The sequence below is a fragment of the Schistocerca serialis genome, chromosome 9 (genome assembly GCF_023864345.2).
Source record: "Schistocerca serialis cubense isolate TAMUIC-IGC-003099 chromosome 9, iqSchSeri2.2, whole genome shotgun sequence".
Taxonomy (NCBI): domain Eukaryota; kingdom Metazoa; phylum Arthropoda; class Insecta; order Orthoptera; family Acrididae; genus Schistocerca; species Schistocerca serialis.
The window spans coordinates 69,203,009-69,228,967 of NC_064646.1; the positions used below are offsets into that span (position 1 = coordinate 69,203,009).

At 43.4% G+C, this 25,959-nt stretch overlaps 1 protein-coding gene across 2 annotated transcripts in view; it reads right to left on the reverse strand.

The window, feature by feature from the left end:
- Positions 1-25,959, reverse strand: part of LOC126418686 (peroxisomal biogenesis factor 19) — a 60,917-nt gene that overhangs the window by 18,714 nt on the left and 16,244 nt on the right. For both annotated transcript variants that reach the window (XM_050085579.1, XM_050085578.1), the window contains exon 5: positions 10,651-10,806. In XM_050085579.1, the coding sequence (XP_049941536.1) occupies positions 10,651-10,806 (156 nt within the window). The remainder of the gene's footprint in view (positions 1-10,650; positions 10,807-25,959) is intronic.

The window sequence follows — 25,959 nt, forward strand, 5'->3', positions numbered from 1 at the left end:
CATTTTATTTAAAGGGATATTTACAATTTTAGGGTCTCGTAAAACTACACTCACTGCAAAATTTGACAATGCTAGTAACTGTTTGTTTCAAGACTGACAGTGCTTATTTGAAAGCCCTCATTCTTCTCTTTCAAACAAATGTTATACTTTTTCTGAAAACTCAATATTTCAAAAGTTATTAGTACATAATCAAAATTATTATATTCCAGAATGCTCCAGTCTTAAAAATGCAATCTGATCAAAATCCTGCTGTTACAGTTTTGTAGCGATGAATTTTCCTGATTACAAACCCATATGACTTTTCTAAAATAACACATTAGTTTATGAACTATCCAAATTATAAAATTTAAGCTTCCGTCACATTCTTCGTAGGCTTTGGGAATCCCAGCTCTAGTATCCCTGCAACATCACAATGGAGGCAGATGGACTGGTGTGGGTAGTGCAGCGGACTAGTGTGGACAACTGCCATGGGGGGTGCATGCAACTCTTTGAATGGACAGATCCATTGACTGAACTGTTTGCCTGCAGGTGATGGTAAACAGGGCACGGCAGCTCCAATACCGAATTCAACCACTGTAGATCTGACCTCGCCTCACACCTTGTGCTCTTCCCATTATGATCAGTTGTCAGCTGCTCGCACCCATGTTTTGTTCATACCTGTACATGTCTCTATGCTGTTTCAGACTTTCTGCTTTCCTATAGACTGAGTCGCACAGTGAATTTTGATTTCCCCCTGAAGGTTTCTGCTCCCCAGCTTCTGATTGAGCCACTGTTGGCCCGTACAGCTTCTAGTGGTGTCCTCATTCCTTTGCAGATACTAAAATGGTGATGAAGGACAGTCTTACATGTGTGATAGTTCATTTTTATTCTTTACTTTTCAGAGTATTTCTGCACTGCTGTCAGGAATAGTTACACCTACAGTAGCAGCAGCAGCATGGTCAGATGCAGGCACTGCTAAACCAGAATGTGGAATTGCTTCACACCCAAGCTACGCAAGTGGTGGGTGAGGTGCCCTCTGCACGCTTTTCTTCCTAGCCCCTGCTACCGCCAGTTTTGATGAGTCTATGGAGAGGTTGAAAAATTACCTGCGCCAGTTCTTGCTGCACTGCTGGGCAGGGCACATCGTTGATTGATGTAGTTGATACAGCTGCCTTGTTATTGTATAGCAGTGCAGGTTTATGTGAATTTGTGCAGAATTTAAAGTCCTCCATGGAGCCTGAGAAATTCTCCTCTGATGAACTTTGTCGGTTGCTTAGGCAGTATTTCAGACATCAGACCCATTTGGTGGTGTCACAGTTGCAGTTTAACCAGACCACATGCACCCCAAGCAATCATGTGCCATGAATCATCAATTTGTAGAATCTCTCATGAGAACAGAAATGTTCCTTCTCGTCCATCATCTTGTAGCTTCTGTAGCATCTGGTGAAATCTTTTCTTGACTGTGGCCATGAACTCATCTCTAGATTGCATGAGGTATTGCACCGTAGACTTCCTCTGAAATGTTTGTAGGTGGACCTGGATAATTTGTAGGCCCTGATAAACATACAGTATAAAGTTAAATAATAAAGGTCACCAGCTTTTCTTTGATCCGTGACTTAGGGTTAAGTTAATCACTTCCTCTATACTCCTACTCAATACCTGTAGCTACCTGATTTCTTTCGAGAGAAATCAGGTTTCTACAGGTATTGAGTACAGGTAAAGAGGAAGTGATTCCCAGAATTCAACCACTGGACTAGACAACAAACACCGCCATCAGTCACTATACCATGACCAACTGATTTCTACAATTTCTGATGTAGACATCAAAGGATTCACACCCAAATGCATAAGAACACACAAAAGAACAAGCTTCATAACTTATATTGGAGCAAAACGTAATTTATTATTTTCTAAAAATCCTCACCAAGTCCACTTTGTCCATTAGACAACACCAACTAGCCAGTTGCTACAAGCTCCATTAGGCGGCCTCTTCTTAAACAGTCCATGTACGCTCTCTTCTTAAACAGTCCATGTACGCTCACTAAGCAGCAACACTCACCTTGAAAACATGCAATAAACCAAAATGTTTCCTATGCCCGTGCAAGGGGATGCTATTTTTAACACTTTCTGAACTTTCCACACCTAAAGAACAACATTAGTGACTCCTGACTACAAACTTCGGCAATACGCCTCCACACCACCTCCGCCCCAGAGTGCCAGACTCGGCTCATGCACCCTACCACGACCACCAACTGACTCCACCATTTTGTTAGCTGCTCACAGCTACACAACATTTTTTCACACACAGACTTTTCAGCCAATCAGCCTCGAGAGCTGAAAGTAGGGGCTGCTATTGGTCATTTCCTGCCCAGTGCTCATAGTACTACTGCAAAGTGCTGCTGCTTGCTGACAATTTCAGTAATTTGTTCCTAAAGGATACTAGGAAATGCCAGCCATCCTGTGGGAAACGCTCACCTCTGTAAACCTTCCGGTTGGGTGAGGTCACATCCATTAGCCAGATTAAGCAAAGACTGCCCGCCACCGGTATCCAAAACTGGATTTTCCATTTACCGCAAGTGGTTGGCATAAGTAAATTGTCTATCTGTGCTTGCTCCCTGAACTGACTCAAGCTTCCATATGTTCCCAGGAAATCTGGGTTCAAGTCCCAGTTTCACACAAATTTTCATATGTCACTATTGGTTAGTAGATCTATGAGGTGTGTGAGAAAAGTAATGGAACTGCAAAAATTGTAAGTAATTTGGAAACACTCTGTTGTTCAACCTGAATAGACCAGCGTGTTCATCCCTTCCAGATGTTGAGTCCAAGTTTCAGCCCCGTACAGCGACCACATGTCGTCTGACAGTGCCATCAGGGAAGATGTGTTTTTGTTGTGTGTTACGAAAATGGAACAATGGAATTTAGAGCAAGGTTATGACCTAAAGTTTGGTGTTAATTGGGGAGAATCTACGAGTGTGATCTTTGAAAAGTTAAAATGGGCCTATGGGGAAAATTTCTTATCAAGAGTTTTTCGCTGGCACAAATCATTTTTGGAGGGCCGAAAACACAGTGAAGATGAAACTCGCTTCAAAAACTGATGAAAATGTTGAATGTGGGCACGCTCTTGTAAGATCGAACCGACATTTAACAATAAGGATGGCGGATGATCTATTAAACTCACCGTACATCAAATTTTGACCAAAGGTTTACACATGCGAAAGGTTTGTGGCAAAATAGTACTGAAAAACCTCACAACTGAGCAGAAGGACAATCAAAGAAACATGTGCATTGATAATCTTGAGAGTATTGCCAATGACTGTGGGTGGTCGTCAGTTGTGTGATCACAAGTCATGAATCCTAGATTTACGAGTGCAATCCTGAGGCAAAGTGAGGAACGGAACAGTGAGACATCTCAACTGAAAAAAGCTTGAATGAGCAAATTAAAGATCAAAACAGTGCTGATTTGCTATTTTGACAGTAGGGATATCGTGTACATGGAATTTGTTCCTCCAGGACAAACTGTCAACCATGTGTTTTACAAAGATGCCCTTAAAAGGCTAAGGAAAAGAGTGAATCAAGTGAGACTGAACATCACAGACAACTGGATGCTGCATCATGACAACACCTCATGTCACATGGCCGTTTCCATCACGAAATTTCTGACCTCAAAAGGCATTCCTGTTGCTCCACAGCCCTCTATTCACCTGATCTGAGTCCTTGTGACTTTTTTCTTTTCCTGAAATTGAAAAACATCTTAAAAGGACGTCATTTTGGAACTTCGGAGAATATTCAGAATAATTTAATTGACATGTTAGAGGCCCTATCAGTTGGCGCCTTTCAGTGCTGCTACCGAGGCTGGGAACAGCAATGCTGCCGGTGAATAGATGCCCAAGGGTATTACTTTGAAAAAATAAAATTGTTAGTAGATAAAAAATCATTCTTACTGCTTTTCTCACACACCTCAAGTCCCTAATACAGCTGAAGTCATGAGATTCACAGTCATCGGATTAATTTTGAAATATTTTGTACAGCTGTGTATAATCAACAGTGTCTGTTCTTTTAGATATGTATGTAAGCCACGATGTCAGCTGTGCTGTACAGTAAACAGTGTATACTTTGAGTGGACAATTCTTCGTCTCAGTGAGTTATAAGAAGATGGAACATCAACTTACATTGTTAATGGTCAATTCCCTGTTGCAAAATATTTTTGGATTAGAAGCTTTTGCTGTTTTGGACTTGAAGATAATTGGTGAAGTCCATTCAACGTCTCAGCCAGTACTTTTTCAAGGTTCTGACTCCTTAGTGCAGTCATAAAACCACTTGAAGAAAGGTGAGCAGAATATTTTGAGGCCCAAGTTTTTCTTAAGCTGTCAGTGGTGTGTAAATTTTGTGGCCCTAATCCATTCCTTTCTCCATGTGTAACGAGGTAAAGGCCAAGTTGCAAAGCTAGCAGGATCAGGGTTGTCTTATCTCTTATTTGTTGAGTCAGTGGGGCACTGCTTTGGTGGCGATTCAGAAGCTCAGCAGCACCGTGTGCCTTTAGGCGATTTTAAACAGATAGTCAATGCATAATGTGTCACAGAAATGTATCAAACTCCAAGGTCGGAGGAGTTGTTGGTGAAGTTTTACAGGGACCGGTATTTTTCATGCATTTGACTTTTGTGCTGCATACCTGCAGTTGCTGTTGGACACAGCTTCTCCAACTTTCTTGGTACCCAACACCACCTTTGGGCTTTAACAGTTTAATCACTTTCCTTTTGTAATCTCGTCTGTGCTGAGAATTTATCAACAATATCTGGAGCAGCTGATTCCAGACATTCCCCATTATTGATGCAACGGACAATTGTCTTATGAGCTCTACAAGAAAGGAGCATTTACAAAACCTACAGAGGGTTTTCCAATGCCTTCCAGAGAATGGCTTTCATTGCAATCTCAAAAAGTTCAGTGTTTCTCTCTCCAATGTTGCATTTTTTGGGACATGCTTAGCAAAGATGGCCCCTCCCTAGGGATGACCACATCTAAGCCATTGTCAACTTGCAGCACTCAAGAACCTAAAGGAGCTCCAGTCTTCTTTGGGCAAGATTTCCATCTTATGCTAAGTTCAATCCCCAGGCCGAACACGTCTCCCATTCACTCAACCAGCTTCACCAACAGGGTGTAAAGTTTGTCTGGTCTGTGGAATGTCAATGGGCTTTTCCGTCCCTCAAGAAGTGTATGTACTCTGCTCCCTGTTTGACTTCTTTTCCACTGGGCAAATCTTTATCCCTGGCCTGTGACAATTCAGGATGGCATTGGTGCAGTTCTGTCCCATCAGAACCTGTATCACTTATGCATAAAAGACACTTTCCATGGCGCAGTGCAATTTTTCACAGGTGGATACGGATTGCTGATGACTGTTTTCACAATTACAAAGATTCAATTTTTTGTATGGGACTAGGTTCCACCTCATTACTGACCAAGCTGCTCGTTCCTTATTTGGTCTTTATTCCAAGCTAACAGAGAGGACTGCCCACCAATTGCAGCATGAGCCGTCTTTCTCAGTAATTAGTGCCATGACATTCATTACCACTTCACCACCTGGCACACTAGTGCTGATGCACTATAATGGCTGCCAGGGAGTGGGGGGGGGATCCAGAGTTCAGTCCACAAGAGGCTCTCGTGTTCATCTTGAACAAAACCTTGCAGCACATTTTGTTGTATTTTCTGTTGATAGTGTGTGTGGGTGTGACCTCCACAGCTGGCAACCCACTTTTTGGGAAAATCATTCAGCTGTCCAGATAGGTTCATCACAGCACACTTCTTTGGGCGTTGATCTTATTTGGCATTCCTCTTGCTTGCCATGGACAAGCAAAGCTGTCGGTGGTCACCCCCAGCATTGTATCCTCAAATACTTTAGCTGCTGCATGCATCACACTGAGGTATGACTTGTATGAAGCCGTTGACACGCTGTCACGTCTACTGGAAGGCAATCAACTACAACACTGACCATCTGGTGTGGGCTTGCAGGGCTTGTGTGCAGAACCAGGCTGTGCCACCACACCAGATTTCCCCTTGGCCAATCCTGGACCACCCTCTGGACATGGTGCACGTTGATTTCACTGGTCTATTTTTGGGCAGCATGTGGCTGTTAATGTTCAGTGCCTTATCAAATTTCCTGTATTGTGTCAAGTTGTCTTCCATATCATCGACTACTGCTGTTTGCACGTTGTCAGCCATATTTGCCACCAAGGGACACCCCATGATGCTCATGTCTGATAACAGTTGGTTGTTTAAGTTACAGGAGTTTGAGGACTTCGACATTAACATTAGTATGCAGCATCTGACTGCTGCATTTCACTCGGCTTGTAACTCAGAGGTAGAGTGCTCCATGCGTATGTTCAAGAACCAAATGAAGAAGTTCCCGTTTATCTCTTCCTGCAAAGATTCATTTTCAAATTTTCTGGCTATGCACTGGTTGACTCGAGTCAGCGGGCGCATTGTGACGGAAATTTGCATGGGCACCAGCTGTAGGTCTCCTGCATTTGTTGTGTCCTGATCCCCCTGTCGTTGACCACTGAGGGCCGCTGTGTCATGCACAAAGACACAATCAATTGTGGGCAAGCATTCAACCAGTTCAAATACTATATTACTCGTTTTGCTCACACAGTCAGTCAGTATTTGGTAACCATCCTGTAAAGTTACTACATCTCAGTCAGTCAGTCAGTGTGAGGAAGTCAAAATTGTCAGTCAGTTGTGGCTCAACATTTAATATACAAATATTTATTCGTCATGAGATGTGTAGTTACTGTGTTGATTATTTCGAGTTGTAAATTTTGGTTAGGTTACCCATAGCATGCAGCTTTACTGTATGATTAAATGATGATGGTGTCCTCTTGGGTATAATATTCCGGAGGTAAAATAGTCCCCCATTCGGATCTCCGGGCGGGGACTACTCAAGGGGACGTCATTATCAGGAGAAAGAAAACTGGCGTTCTATGGATCGGAGCGTGGAATGTCAGATCCCTTAATCGGGCAGGTAGGTTAGAAAATTAAAAAAGGGAAATGGATAGGTTAAAGTTAGATATAGTGGGGATTAGTGAAGTTCGGTGGCAGGAGGAACAAGACTTTTGGTCAGGTGATTACAGGGTTATAAACACAAAATCAAATAGTGGTAATTCAGGAGTAGGTTTAATAATGAATAAAAAAAATAGGAGTGTGGGTTAGCTACTACAAACAGCATAGTGAACGCATTATTGTGGCCAAGATAGACACAAAGCCCATGCCTACTACAGTAATACAAGTTTATATGCCAACTAGCTCTGCAGATGATGAAGAAATTGAAGAAATGTATGACGAGATAAAAGAAATTATTCAGGTAGTGAAGGAAGACGAAAATTTAATAGTCATGGGTGACTGGAATTCGTCAGTAGGAAAATGGAGAGAAGGAAACATAGTAGGTGAATATGGATTGGGGGGAAGAAATGAAAGAGGAAGCCGCCTCGTAGAATTTTGCACAGAGCATAACTTAAACATAGCTAACACTTGGTTCAAGAATCATAAAAGAAGGTTGTATACCTGGAAGAATCCTGGAGATACTAAAAGGTATCAGATAGATTATATAATGGTAAGACAGAGATTTAGGAACCAGGTTCTAAATTGTAAGACATTTCCAGGGGCAGATGTGGATTCTGACCACAATCTATTGGTTATGAACTGCAGATTGAAACTGAAGAAACTGCAAAAAGGTGGGAATTTAAGGAGATGGGACCTGGATAAACTGAAAGAACCAGAGGTTGTAGAGAGTTTCAGGGAGAGCATAAGGGAACAATTGACAGGAATGGGGGAAAGAAATACAGTAGAAGAAGAATGGATAGCTTTGAGGGATGAAGTAGTGAAGGCAGCAGACGATCAAGTAGGTAAAAAGGCGAGGGCTAATAGAAATCCTTGGGTAACAGAAGAAATATTGAATTTAATTGATGAAAGGAGATAACATAAAAATGCAGTAAATGAAGCAGGCAAAAAGGAATACAAACGTCTCAAAAATGAGATCGACAGGAAGTGCAAAATGGCTAAGCAGGGATGGCTAGAGGACAAATGTAAGGATGTAGAGGCTTATCTCACTAGGGGTAAGATAGACACTGCCTATAGGAAAATTAAAGAGACCTTTGGAGAGAAGAGAACCACTTGTTTGAATATCAAGAGCTCAGATGACAACCCAGTTCTAAGCAAAGAAGGGAAGGCAGAAAGGTGGAAGGAGTATATAGAGGGTTTATACAAGGGCGATGTACTTGAGGACAATATTATGGAAATGGAAGAGGATGTAGACGAAGACGAAATGGGAGATAAGATACTGCGTGAAGAGTTTGACAGAGCACTGAAAGACCTGAGTCGAAACAAGGCCCCGGGAGTAGACAACATTCCATTAGAGCTACTGATGGCCTTGGGAGAGCCAGTCATGACAAAACTCTACCATCTGGTGAGCAAGATGTATGAGACAGGCGAAATACCCTCAGACTTCAAGAAGAATATAATAATTCCAATCCCAAAGAAAGCAGGTGTTGACAGATGTGAAAAATCACCGAACTATCAGTTTAATAAGTCACAGCTGCAAAATACTAACGCGAATTCTTTACAGACGAATGGAAAAACTGGTAGAAGCGGACCTCGGGGAAGATTAGTTTGGATTCTGTAGAAATGTTGGAACACGTGAGGCAATACTAACCTTACGACTTATCTTAGAAGAAAGATTAAGAAAAGGCAAACCTACGTTTCTAGCATTTGTAGACTTAGAGAAAGCTTTTGACAATGTTAACTGGAATACTCTCTTTCACATTCTGAAGGTGGCAGGGGTAAAATACAGGGAGCGAAAGGCTATTTACAATTTGTACAGAAACCAGGTGGCAGTTATAAGAGTCGAGGGGTATGAAAGGGAAGCAGTGGTTGGGAAAGGAGTGAGACAGGGTTGTAGCCTCTCCCTGATGTTATTCAATCTGTATATTGAGCAAGCAGTAAAGGAAACAAAAGAAAAATTCGGAGTAGGTATTAAAATTAATGGAGAAGAAGTAAAAACTTTGAGGTTTGCCGATGACATTGTAATTCTGTCAGAGACAGCAAAGGACGTGGAAGAGCAGTTGAATGGAATGGACAGTGTCTTGAAAGGAGGATATAAGATGAACATCAACAAAAGCAAAACGAGGATAATGGAATGTAGTCAAATTAAATCGGGTGATGCTGAGGGAATTAGATTAGGAAATGAGACACTTAAAGTAGTAAAGGAGTTTTGCTATTTAGGGAGTAAAATAACTGATGATGGTCGAAGTAGAGAGGATATAAAATGTAGACTGGCAATGGCAAGGAAATCGTTCTGAAGAAGAGAAATTTGTTAACATCGAGTATAGATTTAAGTGTCAGGAAGTCGTTTCTGAAAGTATTTGTATGGAGTGTAGCCATGTATGGAAGTGAAACATGGACGATAACTAGTTTGGACAAGAAGAGAATAGCTTTCGAAATGTGGTGCTACAGAAGAATGCTGAAGATAAGGTGGGTAGATCACGTAACTAATGAGGAGGTATTGAATAGGATTGGGGAGAAGAGAAGTTTGTGGCACAACTTGACTAGAAGAAGGGATCGGTTGGTAGGACATGTTTTGAGGCATCAAGGGATCACAAATTTAGCATTGGAGGGCAGCGTGGAGGGTAATAATTGTATAGGGAGACGAAGAGACGAATACACTAAGCAGATACAGAATGATGTAGGCTGCAGTTAGGTACTGGGAAGATGAAGAAGATTGCACAGGATAGAGTAGCATGGAGAGCTGCATCAAACCAGTCTCAGGACTGAAGACCACAACAACAACAACCCATAGCATATGTACTTTGCAACCTGTGTTACAAAATCAACCTTAACATGTTACAATATTAATATATTACACGAATGTTGATCATTATATGCTTAATATCAATAAATTTGAGGTGTACGACAAAGTAAATTCAACCATATGTGTACTTTTATTAAATAATTGTTATGTCACATAATCATAGGAGAAACAATGGCTAAGATTAACTTCCATGAGAGTCAACAGGCACCCAAAACAGGTTGATGGCACATAACTCTGTATAAAAAAATTTGCAATGACCCAAATTATTTCCCCCATTTTCCCTTCATTGACTGGACTATGAGGATGGTGTAATATGTGAATAATTAATTGGAAACTAGAATAACGGTATTGAAACTGAATGTGTAATCCACACACTACTGCAAAATCCTGCATGAAATACCAACAATGGATGCGTAAAGATGATCAGATATCACACAATACAGGAAAGGAGATGACGAGGGGTAGGGGTAGGGGTAGGGGTAGGGGTAGGGGTAGGGGTAGGGGTAGGGGTAGGGGTAGGGGTAGGGGTAGGGAGGGAGGGAGGCAGGAAGGAAGGAAGGAAGGAAGGAGAGGGCACAAGAACTTGAGCATAGTAGTTCAGTTTATGCAACTGCATTCTTCTTCCAAGCACAAATAGGCACACACTACATTGTCCTGACACTACAGAATGACATGAAGATACGAACTCTACAAATCTTATTCTAACACTGTGACATCTTTTAGACAAGTTGGCTGGTACGGTCACAGCTAATAGGTTCAAATGAATAGTTACACAGTGTCAAACAGTAACATCCAAAACTACTGAACGTTACATTTACCTTGTCGACAATGTCCTTCATTGTAGGGTATAATATTTCTTTTGACAGAAGGGACTGCATCATTGTTTGCATGAATTTAAGGAAGTCATTGTCTCCACCTTCTCCCAGGCCAAGTCCACCCAACAGATTCGCCATCTGCTCATCGGAGAATTCATTCTGGAATCACAACATAAAGGAAGAAGTTTGCACATGTCAGATAACAAAGTTTAAATTATGATGCTGTATTTACCTTCAGAAAGCAAAATGTTTAGTCCTGCCAACAGACACACATAAAAGTGACAAGATTGTCCTAGCTTTCAGAACTGAGTTCCTTCCTTTGAGAGAGGGGTAAGGAAGAAAGATTGGCTTAAATGTCCCATCGACATTGAGTCCATTAGAGATTGTGCAAAAGTTCACCATGTTCCATGAATGGAGAAAGAAGCCAGCCATGCCCTTTCAGAGGAAACATCCTGGAATTTGCTTGGAGCGATTTGAGGGAAATCTTGGAAATCCTGAAGTTGGATGGCAGGACACAAATTTGAACTGTTGTCCTCCCAAATGTGAGTCCAGTGTGCTAACCACTGCATCACTTTGCTCAGTGGGAGGAGAGGGGAATTGTTTGGCAAAGTTTGAGAAGGGAGGGCAGGTCACTCAGACTATAAGTGAGTCCCCATCACCCTGGGTACTGAGTGACCTGCTCTTCAGTTTTAACCTCACCCAACCTGTCACTCCTTTATGAGGAAGGAACTCAACAGTTTTGAAAGCTAGGACAATGCTGTCACTTTTACTTTTCGCTGTATCTATTGGCAGTACTAAACATTCTGCATCCTGATGGTAAGCATTCGCAAACAATTATTTCTCATAATTTTAATGTTCTGGATTAAATTTTGATTTGCTATAATAATAAGTTAAATATTTGTTGATATTATCCATACTTATAAGAAATTTCAACAACAATAATGAGATTATCTTTAATATGCTGCTGTATGTAAAATCTCAAAATGCTACCATTGGCTGCAGCCCTGAAATAATAGTGGGACTGATGTTTGCTTCCTTCATCATTTACAGTACAATCTCAGATTACAATAGGAACAATGAAATGATCAGGTGAAATTCTAATGGCCTGAGAATGAAAAACAAGAAAGATTTTACGTAATACCCTTTCACCTGTTAAGTGAGGTCCGAGTACATCTGAGATTTCCTAAATAGGGCACTCACATGCTACAGTAAATGCACCAGATGGAAAACTCAAATAACAAAACTGTTTAAATCACAAGGAAACAGAATGTCTGGTTAGTACTTACCAGCATGAAGTAAAATTCCTAGTACTGCAAACACAAAAATGAAAGGTACAAAATAAAACAATGGAAAATCCAAGTTGGATTAATGACAACATTAAGACTTTAGGCCTTGGTAGCCATAGAAAGTGGTCATGTGTGTGGAGTTCTGCTTGTATGAATACATGGCCTTTTGGCCGAAAGCTCACATGTATGGCAGTCTTTTTGTTGCGCCTGCCTGCGACTCAACATTTCCTCTCTATGGTTTGTAACAATCTACCTTTCATAATATTGTCATTAAATGTAGAAAATACTAATCCCAAATTTTCCAGATTAAATGCTCCTTCTTCACGGAGGAAAAAGGGACTGGTTGGGGAATATTTACATCATTCCAAGAGGAAGGACCACCTGCTGGGGGAACAAGGGAATACAAAGATAGAGAGGGAACCATCAAGAAGTGAGGAGACCACAAATGATGACTGTGATAGCTTCAGTTCAGCACTGGCAGAAGGTAGAGATAGAGAAATATAAATCACTTACGGGGAAGATAGATGAGAAGTGTATCTCAGAACTAAGAGGAAAATGGGAAGGTGGGAGGGAGAGGGGGAGAGGGGGGAGAGGGAGAGAGGGAGGGAGAGAGGGAGGGAGAGGGGGATGGGGAGAGGGGGGAGAGGGGGAGAGGGGGGGAGAGGGGGGGAGAGGGAGAGAGGGAGGGAGAGAGGGGGAGAGAGGGAGGGAGAGGGAGGGAGAGAGGGGGAGAGAGGGAGGGAGAGAGGGGGAGAGAGGGAGGGAGAGGGAGGGAGAGAGGGGGAGAGAGGGAGGGAGAGGGAGGGAGAGGGAGGGAGAGGGAGGGAGAGAGGGGGAGAGAGGGGGAGAGAGGGAGGGAGAGGGAGGGAGAGAGGGAGGGAGAGAGGGAGGGAGAGAGGGAGGGAGAGGGAGGGAGAGGGAGAGGGAGGGAGAGGGAGGGAGAGGGAGGGAGAGAGAGGGAGGGAGAGGGGGAGAGAGGGGGGGAGAGAGGGAGGGAGAGGGGAGAGGGGGAGAGAGGGAGGGAGGGATGGAGAGGGGGAGAGAGGGAGGGAGACGGAGGGAGACGGAGGGAGAGGGGGAGAGAGGGGGGAGAGGGGGAGAGAGGGAGGGGGAGAGGGGGAGGGGAGAGGGGGAGGGGGAGAGGGGAAGGGGGAGAGGGGGAGGGGGAGAGGGGAAGGGGAGAGGGGGAGGGGGAGAGAGGGAGGGGGAGAGAGGGAGGGGGAGGGGGAGAGAGGGAGGGGGAGGGGGAGAGAGGGAGGGGGAGAGAGGGAGGGGGAGGGGGAGAGAGGGAGGGGGAGGGGGAGAGAGGGAGGGGGAGAAGGGTGGGGGATGAAGATAAAAAAGCAACCGAGCCATAATGAGGTTCCTGGAGACATAGCAATTTAGTCAGCCAAATCGATCTTTAAGTAGACACAACAATGAAGGACATGGATGATGCAGATACAAGTTTTGAGAACAATATCTGTTGTTGTGCATTCTGGGGTCCTCAACATTCCTGAATTTGCCAAGTCCAAAGATTTAACATATCTCATTTGAGTGAAGTTGTATAAACAAAGTTTGCTTATAAAATAAAATACAATCTGAGAGGGTACAACTCTGTAATTGTGACTTGGAACTTTAAAAACAGGCGCAGCTGTGCACATGCCTTCTGTTGTGGCAAGAGACATGCGCTGTCAAGCCTACGCAAGTGTTTTGGCAGCTGAGAAGGGGTGGCGTCTGAGCCAGGCAGAGCCCAGTAGCTGCACCAGTCTTGCATTGGCATCACTAGATGGTAGGACCCTTTTACCTGCAGTGATTGGCAAACAAGCTGACCTGACTACGAGAATTACCAAGACCACAGGACCGTGGCTAGCACATAAAGCCATGCTCTGGCCACATGTTGGGGAAAACCCAGGCATCTGGCTGTTGGCTTGAAACCAGGAGTAACCATCATGGCTTGGTTAAGCATAAAAAAAAAATCAAATGAGATTAAAACCAACAGAAAGTGAAAAAGTGAACCCAACAAAGAAGCCAGTAACATGGTTACAAAGAGAAAAATCAGAAGAGGTTGTGCATCAAGACGCGCCCTTTGTCCGAAGAGTAGTTTTTAATTTTTTTCATATTAAATGTTTGACTAAAAGACAGGATTGGTTGGTAGGACATGTTCTGAGGCATCAAGGGACCACCAAGTTAGTATTAGAGGGCAGTGTGGAGGGTAAAAACCATAGAGCGAGACCAAGAGATGAATACATTAAGCAGATTCAGAAGGATGTAGGGTGCAGTAGTTACTTGGAGATGATGAAGCTTGCACAGGATAGAGTAGCATGGAGAGCTGCATCAAACCAGTCTCTGGACTGAAGACCACAACAACATATAACATGAACTTTGAAAATTAAGGTCTTGACAACACCTTAAGTGATTTTTCACAAAATAAGTGTCTACAGATAGGTCTCATTGAGCATTATCGGACTATCATAAGACTCTTTTTTTTTTATAAATGTGATTTATTTTGAATTATAGGCCACAATGTGCATACTGCCCACAGAAACTTGAATTTTCACTTTTCACACAAAAAAATTAAACATTAAAAATAGTGACAGTATTACTCAGTAGACATAGACAGGGTGGTATGAAGGTACTTGGTTTTAATTGTTTACATTAGTAAAGACATGCCGTAAAGGAGTGTTCACTTGGACAAAATCATTATTTGTCAACAAACTATTTACCTTAGAGAAAAACAAAGGATAGCAATAGAAAGCTGAAGAAATTTACTTACTAAATGATGCATGATAAATGTATATAACATTAAATTTATTAATAGAGGGAAACATTCCACATGGGAAAAATATACCTAAAAACAAAGATGATGTGACTTACCAAACGAAAGCGCTGGCACGTCGATAGACACACAAACAAACAAACACAAACATACACACAAAATTCAAGCTTTCGCAACAAACTTGCCTCATCAGGAAAGAGGGAAGGAGAGGGAAAGACGAAAGGATGTGGGTTTTAAGGGGGAGGGTATACACTCGCACACACACACAGTCTGTGTATGTGCGGATGGATATGAGTGTGTGTGCGAGTGTATACCTGTCCTTTTTTCCCCCTAAGGTAAGTCTTTCCGCTCCCAGGATTGGAATGACTCCTTACCCTCTCCCTTATAACCCACATCCTTTCGTCTTTCCCTCTCCTTCCCTCTTTCCTGATGAGGCAACAGTTTGTTGCGAAAGCTTGAATTTTGTGTGTATGTTTGTGTTTGTTTGTGTGTCTATCGACGTGCCAGTGCTTTCGTTTGGTAAGTCACATCATCTATGTTTTTAGGTATAACATTAAATTTATAGTTTTTAAGCTATAAAAGAGTGTCATCCAATACTATCCCACACTGGAACAACTGAACCACAGGCTCCATCAGGGTCCTGATTAACTATCATCATGCATTGAAATTAGGAACATTCTATCCAAGATCCTTCCCACCCCTCCTAGACTGGTGTTCCATTGCCCACCCAACCTCCACAACATCCTAGTCCACCCTTATGCCACTCCCAGTCCCAGACCCTTGACACAGGGATCACACCTCTGTGGAAGAGCCAGATGTAAGACCTGCGCAATCCACCCATTCAGCATTTCCTATTCAAGTCCTGCCACAGGCATACCGTACTCTATCAGAGGCCAGGCCACCTGTGAAAGCAGCTGTTGTGGTGTTTCCTTTTCTTTTGTGTGCGTGTGTGTGTGTGTGTGTGTGTGTGTGTGTGTGTGTGTGTGTGTTGGCTGTAACACCACGAGTAAGGATTTGTCAGTGTGATATGGTTTAAGTTGTCTTTGATTATTCTTCTTTCACTACAGTCACCTTTCTGTTTTGTTCTCGTGGTCAGACTATCCAATACCACAGCCGTGCACAAGCTTTCTCCTCCAGCCTTTGTCTCCAGGCAGTGTGATGCTTTAAGAAAGTGTCTCACTACTTTGCACTATTGAATGATGAATGCATCTTCAATGATAATCTCTGTATTGTTTCAACTATGTACATCAACTGTGAAGACAGATCCAAATATCAGCAACTCATAAATTTAAATACGTCCAACAGTATGTCCAACCAACTGAACTCTACTAAAGATATAAGGTTTACAATCTTCATTTGTCTTGAGTGCTTACACTGAAGTATGTTCGTTTCCTCTGAGGTGTGCACAACATCTTCAAGGGGCGTCACCAAGGCATGAATGGCCATGTCCAAGTAGTGCTCCACACTCACCACTCCATGCCTCACCCCTGCTGTGTTACATCACCACAGGTACAATCTGCACAGATCACATATGGAGGCATGCACAGCGTATTTCTCCACTAGAAAAAATGTTTATAAGAGACAAAATCCCTTTCGACAGTGTGGGTACCTTGGTGGAATATAGGCCATTCTCATGAATAACCCATGTAGCACTACACCATGTCATAAAAGGGGAAGTCAAATAAAAACTGAACATCTGTCATGATGGAACCATGAAATGGTTCTATTCAAAAGTAGCCACACATGGTAAGACATTTATTCCACTGGAAAAGGACATGATCAATGCCCGTTTCCTACGAAACAGTCAGCTGCTGACACCACAATTGCACCCACTCTTGAATTTCCTTGTCTAACTGAAACCAACGTTCACACACATCTTCCTTCAGGTCACCAAAGAGGTGCGCAAGATGTTGCAGTGTTTCCAACCAAATTGCTGTAGCCCTCATCCAACCGCCACTCTGGGGGTGGGCATTATCATACCAAGATAGCAGTCTCCAAGAATTGATTATGCAGGGTGTATCACCATTAATGGCATTAACACACACAGTTGAAAGTACACAGTACTTTAAGCAATACAAGTCTAAGTAAACATACTAAAATGCTTAGAGCTATGAACACTACTTCATCTTTGATACAGTGAAACAAATCTCTTCTATTCCAAGCTCTTTGCTTTCCACACTTTGGGAGGAAGTAGTATGGGGTAAACAAGAAAAAACAATTAGTAAACATGGGCTCCAAAGTGCATACCTTAAGAGCTATGAGCACTTGTTCATCTTTTCTACTGATGAAACACATATCTCTACTGATAAAGTGCTCATAGCTCTTAAGATATATGTACTTTAGAGCCTGTGTTTACTGTATTTGTTTTGGTCCATACTGCCTTCTCCCAAAATATGGAGAGCAAAGAGCTTGCAATAGAAGAGATTTGTTTCGCAGTATCAAGGATGAAGAAGTGCTCACAGTTCTTAGAGTACTTGTTTTAGAACCCAATGTTTACTAAAACTTTTTTCCTTAGTCTCACATACTTTCAACTGTAACCAATTCTGCCATTAATTATGATACACCCCATATTATTAACAATTTCAATGCAAAAAATCAAGATGTCTGGTTTGTGTTGGAAGTGTTCAGCCTGAAGCAACTTTGGCCGACACCCAGTTGTAATAAGAAACCAGTATATACCACAAGATTGGTTGGTTTGGGGTATAAAGGGACCAAACTAAAGGGTCATCAGTCCCTTTTTCCTGATGCAAGTAAGGCTCAAGGTACGAAAACACCCAAAGTATGTTTGAGAAAGTAAAAGGGGGAAAAGGAATGGGGAACCACACCTAAAAAGAAAACAAATGGAACGAACAAAAAATAGGGAAAACATACACCACAAGGAAAGTAGAAGGAGGTATTAAAACCATAGAGTAGAGAGTCTGTGCTGGCTGATCACAATAATAAAAAGAGAATGAGCCAGCCACTCTGCAACACATTACAATGTCCACTCCAGAAAGACAAGGTGAGATGAACACATGTAGGGAAAAGATGACCACCAAGACAAACAAATGTAAAGAAAGTGCAACAGAGTTAAAATGGAGGGAGGGTGGCAGCCTCAGGGAGAAGGCTAAATGATCACCCTTAGATGGTATGATAAAAGCCCTCCTTACAAATAAAGCGTAAAACTAAATCTGCTGTTGAGGAATTGTCACCCAACACCGAAGGTAGAGTACTGGGAAGGTTAAAAGTCCACCGCAGAGGGGATAAAAATGGGCAGTCCAGCAAGATGTGGATGATAAGTCATATGTGAGCCACAGTGACACCAAGGTGGGTCCTCACAACGGAGGAGGTAGCCCTGAGTTAGCCACGTGTGGCCAATGCAGAGTATGCAGAGAACTACAGTGTCCCTGTGTCCACACATTCATAGTCTCCTTAATGGCATGCAGATTGTTGTGCATACTGAGATTACACCATTCCATCTCCCAAAGCTGAAAAACCTTGCGGCGTAATAATGATCGCAGGTCAGTTATGGGGATGCCGATCTCCAGGAGCAGTTTCCGTGTACCCTGTTTGGTCAACCTGTCAACAAGTTCATTTCCTTGGATTCCAATGTGCCCTGGGCTCCACATAAACACCACAGAATGACTAGACCATTCCAGGGCATAGATGCACTCCTAGATGGTCACTACCAAAGGATGGCAGGGGTAGCACTGGTCAATAGCTTATAGGCTGCTCAAGGAGTCAGTACAGAGAAGAAACGATTCGCCAGGGCACGAGCGGGTGCGTTCAAATGAATGAGAAATGGCCATCAGCTCTGCAGTGAAAATACTGCAGCCATCTGGCAAGGAGTGCTGTTCAATATGTCCTCCATGAACATATGCAAAGCCAATATGACCATCAGCCATCGAGCCATCGGGGTATACCACTTCATGGTTCTGGTCCATGTCAAGAATCGAGAGGAAGTGACAGCAAGGAGTCATGGGCTTAACTGAGTCCTTAGGACCATGTGGAAAGCCCAGGCAAAGCTTTGGCCTAGGTGTACACCATGGAGGTGTACATGAATAGACCTCGAGTATAGGTGGTAAAGGCAAGGACTCCACTTCAGACACAAGAGATTGGAGGCGAACCACAATCGTAAGCCCTGACCTTAGCCTCTGATGCAGGAGATGGACCGTCATGGGCGGGAAAAGGAGACGGTAATTCGGATGCTCAGGAGAACTATGAATGTATGCAATCTAACTGGCGAGCAGTTGTGCACACTTAGCCTTCAATGGAGGGACTCCTGCCTCCACCAGGACGCTGGTCACTGGACTCGTCCTAAAAGCTCCCGTTGCCAGTTAAACATTACAGTGGTTTACTGGGTCGAGTAAACGCAACACTGATGGCACAGCCGAACCATAAACAACACTCCCATAGTCAAGGCGAGATTGAACAAGGGCTCTGTAGAGCTGTAGCAGCGTACAGCGATCTACACCCCAGTTGGTACTGCTCAGGCAGCAGAGGGCATTGAGGTGCTGCCAGCACTTCCACTTAAGCTGGCACTGACGAAGGTGAGGTAGCCAAGTCAATTGCGTGTCGAAAACCAGTCCTAATAATCGATATGTCTCCACTACAGTGAGTGGATCGTCATTAAGATAAAGTTCTGGTTCCAGGTTGTAATGGTACTTGAATTACGTAACCATTACGGCACCTCACCTCAACCTCTCGATACCAGCAATATTCTACTGTGTTTCTGTAAAATAGTTAACATATTTCTGTGACAACATTTAGATTTGATTTCATTAATGTAGAGGTACTTCGATACATCGATATGTATATATTGCAATGATATTATTCTTATGTGTATTCTTTCTTTTGTCACTATGATCTTTGTCATACTTGTAACTCTGATTTTTGGGCGCGTAAGCGGTTATTGGAGAGTCAAGCTTTGGTCGTCATGTTTATGAAATGTGAACTTTAACAGTGAGGAAGATATTTTCAAGTATGTTTTATATTGTGAAGTGATGTTTTGGAACGAGTCATGCGATATTGCAACAAAAGTAATAAAAAAGAAGTGTAACTTAAATTTGGAGTGTTGATTACTTTTTTACCTCACCATTGTCTTAACTTGCAAAAGTTTAATCTTCAAGAATGGTTTATGAAACACATCTAAAAAACTTTTTAATATCGCAGAATAACACCTAGGCGTCTTTGCATCTGAGCTTGGAATCATCACTACCTAGATTTTCGACGATTGAGCCATGAGTTCACAATGAGACCAGCTTGGGAAACACGAAAAAATGAGTGCCTAGTTTATCCATTATTTCAAGAAATGACTTTATTAACTGTGCTCTAATGACACCTGCCACATAATATAACTTTGTTGTTGCCCGAAAATGCATATTTAGCGGCGTGAGCAACACTACAATCATAATTAATTTTTGACCTTTGTTGTGGTACGGTTGTTAGAACGTGACCAGAACGACGTCGACAGAAGTGCATGACACACGACTTCGTGGTTGAAAACTGGAAGCCGTGGGCTACAGCCCATGACTGTGCCTTGTGGATGGCTCCTGTAGGTGCAGCTCAGCAACACCAGTACTGGAGGAGCAGTACCAAATGCAGAAGTCATCTGCATACAGAGAAGGTGAGACAGACGGCCCGACAGCTGCTGCTAAACCATTAATGGCCACTAAAAATAGAGATCCACTCAATACAGAGCCCTGTGGGACCCCATTTTCCTGAATATGGGGTGAACTATGGGAGGCACCAACTTGGACATGGAAAGTATGAAGCGACAGGAAATTTCGGACAAAAATCTGGAGTGGGCCCCGGAGACCCCACTCATACAATGTGACAAGGATATGATGTCACCAGGTCAAGTCATAAGCTTTTCGTAAATCAAAAGAGATGGCAACCACATGTTGGCATCTGGAAAAGGCTGTTTGGATGGCAGACTCGAGGGAAACTAGATTATCAGTGGTAGAGTGACTCTGGTGGAAACCACCCTGGCATGGAGCCAGTAGGCTACATGACTCCAGGACCCAACCCAACTTCTGATTAACAATATGTTCTAACAACTTACAAAGAATGTTGGTGAGGCTGATGAGCCGATAGTTACCAACATCAAATGGGTATTTGCCAGGTTTGAGCATTAGAGTGATGATGCTCTCTTGCCATTGGGATGGAAAGACCATTGCACCAGATCCAGCTGAAGATGACGAGGAGATGACGCTTATAGTCGGATGAGAGGTGTTTGAACATCTGACTGTGGATCCGATCTGGCCCAGGAGCTGTGTCAGGGCAATGTGCAAGGACACTGACGAGCTAACACTCTGTAAATGGAGCTTTATAGGATTCACTGTGAAGTTCAGTGAACGAGAGGGCTTTTCTTCCAATCCGCCATTTGAAGGTGCAAAATGCTGGGGGATAATTTTCTGATGCAGAGGCTCGAGCATAGTGCTCAGCGAAGTGCTCGGCAATTAGGTGTGTGTCGGTAGATAACACACCATTGATGTTAATGTCGTGACACCTGTCAGGGCCTGGTACCCACAAACACTTCTGATTTTCGTCCAGACTTGAGAAGGTGGTGTATGGCACTCAATGGTCAAGACATACCTCTACCAATATTCCTGTTTCCATCTTTTTATAAGCTGGCAAATGCTGGCACGGAGCCATTCAAAAGCTATTAGGTGCTCTAGGGAAGGGTGCAGCTTATGTTGCCGAAGAGCTTGCCAACACTCTTTAACGGCCTCAGAAATTTCTACCGACCACCAAGGTACTGACTTTTACCGGGGGCACCCTAAAGAACAAGGGACCACGTTTTCCGCCGCAGAAATGATTGTTCTAGTGACCCACTCGACTACCATATCAATGGTACCATGTGCGGGAGATTCAACAGTGACAGCACAGGTGAATGCTTCCCAGGCTGCCCTGTTTAAAGCCCATCTTAGTAGACCTCCAGAGGAATGGCACTGGGGGAGTGACAGGAAGATGGGAAAGTGATCACTATCACACAAGTCATTGTGGGCTCTCCAGTGGACAGATGGGAGAAGTCCTGGGCTGCATAGGGACAAATTAATGGCCAAGTGCCATGAGGCACACTGAAATGTGTGGGGGCCCCTGTATTTAAGAGGCAGAAGTAGAGTTGAGACAGAAAAGTTCTGACATCTCTGCATTGGTCAGTAAGTGTGGTGCCACCCCACAAGGGGTTATGGGCATCGAAATCTCCCAAAAGTAGGAAAGGTTTAGGGAACTGATGAATCAGTGCAGCCAATGCATTCAGGGGTACTGCACCATCTGGAGGCCCGGAGGGCCCACTGTTCATGGCACAGAGTGTGGTACGACTGGTACTCGTGACAGTGATGGTAATGTAGCTGCAGCATATGTGGACATCAACCAAATGGTGTAATCATTCAAATATACGTTTAGCCTCTTGGTATGTCAACCAGTCCAGGGTCTTGTACGCCATGATTTTCCACTCCTTTTGGAGTACTGTGCAGTCTGGCGAGCAGGGGGAGTGCTGGCCTCCAAAGTTGATACAAGTGGGAGGTGGCACACATGCAGTATGTGGAAGCAGTAGATGTCCGCAGTCTCGACATGTGGTGCTGGAAGTGCAGTGGGAAGACATGAGCCCGAACTTCAGCACTTAAAGCACTGCATAGGGGGAGGGACTTATGGTGTAATGTCACAACGGTAAACCATCACTTTGACCTTCTCAGGCCATGAATCACTCTCAAAGGCCAAGACGAAAGCACTGGCAGCAACCCTGTTGTCTTTAGGTCCCCTGTAAACACGCCGGATTAAATGAACACCTCGCCATTCTAGATTGGCGTGGAGCTTGTCGTCAGACTGCAATAGGAGGTTGCAATGGAAAATAATCCCCTGGATCATGTTGAGGCTTTTATGGGGAGTGATGCCAACAGGAATATCACCCAGCTGGTCACAAGCAAGTAATGCCCAGGATTAGGCTGGGGATGCTGTCTGATTCAAGACTGCACCGCTTCTCATCTTGGACAGTGTTGTTACTTCCCCAAACTTACCGTCAAGATGTTCAACAAAAAATTGAGGCTTCATAGGTAGAAAGGAGTCCCCGTCCATTCTGCTACAGACTAAATACCGAGGCGAATATACCTCTCTTCTTTCAGTAGTCCCATGGTGTAGCAAGGGAGGGAAATGATCTAGGGTCATACCTGTCAGCATTGTAGTCGATCTTGCCCTTCTTAGAGACACCATACGATCACCAGGAAGAGATGACTTAGTCCACTTCATTGCAAGTCATCTGCCCTGATGCCACCCATTCTGATCAGGGGCTCTCCCTATGGGTGCCACCCAGCCACAGCAAAAGCCACCTGGCATGATGGCTGTTGCCGGGAGTCCTGATGGCCCAGGAAGACAGGCACCTGTGTTGTCAGGGGGCTACCACCAAGTGGGTACATGACGGACCCACCACAATGGACTGGCTACCATGCTGGATATTGGGCACAGAGAAATCCAATACTGTCATGGGGGCGAAAGAGGTCAGGAGACAATGGAAGAAGACGACATACCCCAGAAAGTTTCCTCGCCCAAATAGTTGAATTGCAAGAGGAGACGCAAAGCCAAGAAAAGAGGTTCAGGAGATTGAATCTGAGGGCACTATGGATAACTCACGCACCACGAAAGCCGTCCTTCCCCATATAGTCCGCACTTCTGTAGAATATGGAAAGTGGTAGGTCAAACCATAAAATGGGACCTGAACTCATAGGGCCGAAAAGTTTGAGACTCCTTTTAGTCGCCTCTTACGACAGGCAGGGATACCTCGGGCTTATTCTAACCCCCAGGGGCATACCACAATAATTTATTTTCTTATTGTAATCAGAAATATAATTGGTTGAATTCCTAGATGGCAGAACAAATTGCGAGTAAACCCGCTGGCTTAGAATCTGATATCCCTGTGTTGTCCAAGTTCTAATCAAGCAAACAAGCCAATTACTTGAAGGAACAGATTTTTCACAATTTGCATAACATTCAAACCTTCCCATGGAGAATCGATGATGCTCGTAAGTACTGACTACAGGAATGGTGATGTTCTGAAAATGCAAAATGAAGAATTTATGGTCATGAAGAATTTGTGATTCTGCAGGAACAAGATATGAGCTAAAGAGGGAGAATATATTTACAACAAAATATGTTACGAATTTAACTGATGCAGTGAAGCAAAGACGCAATAGCGTGATTAGTAGAACATAGACAAGCCGTATGCAATTGCAGTAGTCATACGGTGTACAGCATATGAAGATGGAACCACCCCATCTATGATTACACTTCGCTTCAGTTAGTTATTTTTTTTCTTACTCAATTTTCAACTTTGATCTACTTGTGCAAATGTAATATATGCTTGAATCTTTCAAAACATTTATCATATGATGCTTCCTGTATATTTATTATCCAGACTAAAATTATTCATATGCTGATTACAATAGTGCATTCATTTTCCCTAGAAACCAGACAGAGTGTGTCTCACAATGCCCTTTCTTTCCTCTTATCCATATCCTGTTTCCCATCTCTTGTCTTTGGAGATATGGACTTCATTACCACTGGCATGCCATCCGAATAGGAGAGGGACAACTCCAAATTGAAACCTGGAATCGGCACTAATGTTAGGTGCAAGTACGGTCCAACTGTAAATGAGTGACAATTGCATGCAGCCAACCTGACTCCGCACGTCACTTATTTTCACTCCTGTGGAACCAGTCAGTTGGGCCAAGAGGGTTGCACGAGTAGTGGGCAAGCTCGCCATCACCTAAAATCTGCATCCAAGGTGCAGTAGTATCCATGGGAGAGAACACTCCACCCATGTGAAAACAACATGGATAGCGGCAGTTACCAGTCATAAGCTCGCTCTAATAGGTGTAGGAGTGGGTGCCAGAGTTGCTACTGCCAGTGGGAGGGTCCATCGTACGTCCATTGGTCAGTCACTGCCCGCTCCAAGCTGAACAGCCCCAAGACAGTTAGGTACTGGCCCGTCCTGGTGCCGATTGTTCCATTGGGTGTATGGAAGACTGGCACTGCTAGAAGTCGTCACTGTAATATCGACACCTGCTGCTACAAAAATAAAAAAACTAAAATAAAATAAAAAGTAAAGATATTTTATTACGCTTTTGTACGTGGAACATCCGCACTATGCTGCAAGGCTTCCCGGTCACCTTTGGAAGCTCACAAGAGCTTCACAAAACGGCTGCTATCGACTTTGAGCTAGTCAGTCTCAATATCGCTATAACAGGACTGCAGGAAACCAGGATACCAGAAGGCTCAATAGTGGGAAAAAACTAAACTTTCTCCTGGAAGGGCAAAGATGTTGCTAGCCCCAGACAGCATGGAATTGGTTTTGCTGTCCACAATGACTTGCTGTGTTGTGCCGAATATCTGATTGGGATCTCAGAACGCATTATGACTCTGCGTTTCACAACAAATAGTGGACCACTGATGCTGATATCTGTATATGCATAAAGACTTACCTCAGCTGCAGATGCCAAGGCTCAGTTTTATGAACAACTCAGTGATGTGGTACAAGGAGTGCACTCCAGGGACCGTCTATGCAACCTTGGTGATTTCAATGCTCGTATTGGTGGTGATTTTGCCTCTTGGACTGACTGCCTAGGCAAACATGAAGTGGGCAAGATGAATGAAAATGGTCTGCGGTTGCTTGAATTCTGTGCAAAGTATCAGTTATGTCTCACCAATACATACTTTAAAGGCAAACTGAACCACAAGGTTTCTTGGATGCACCCCCGCTCAAAACATTGGCACCAATTAGATCTTATTCTAACTAAAAGGAAAGATCTGCCTTACCATTTTCATAAACGTTCTTTCCTTAGTGCAGGCTGTGACACAGATTATGCACTAGTAGTGACAATAGTGCGCTTCATGACTAAAAAAGTTTCACTCTGCCAGAACACCTTGAAAAACAAAACAAGAAACACTGGTGCAGTAGAAGTATTTAGTGACAAGACATGGGAAGAGGTGGATCCCTGAGACTCAGCCACTCCTATTTCTGAAGACTGGCAGAAGGTGTAAAATCGCTTCTTACCATTACAGCTGAAAATGTGTTCAGTAATCTGGAAGCAAAATCCCAGGATTGGTTCATCGAGAATGTAGATGTCCTGAAACCACTCCTTGAGACTAAGTGTCGGACCACTGTCATCTGGCATAAAAACCCATGCAGTTTTACACACCGAGAGCTAAGCTAAGCAAAGGTAGCTGTTCAATGCACTGGTCGCAACTGCATCAGTTCCTATTGGGAGCAACTTTGCATTGTTATACAGGAGT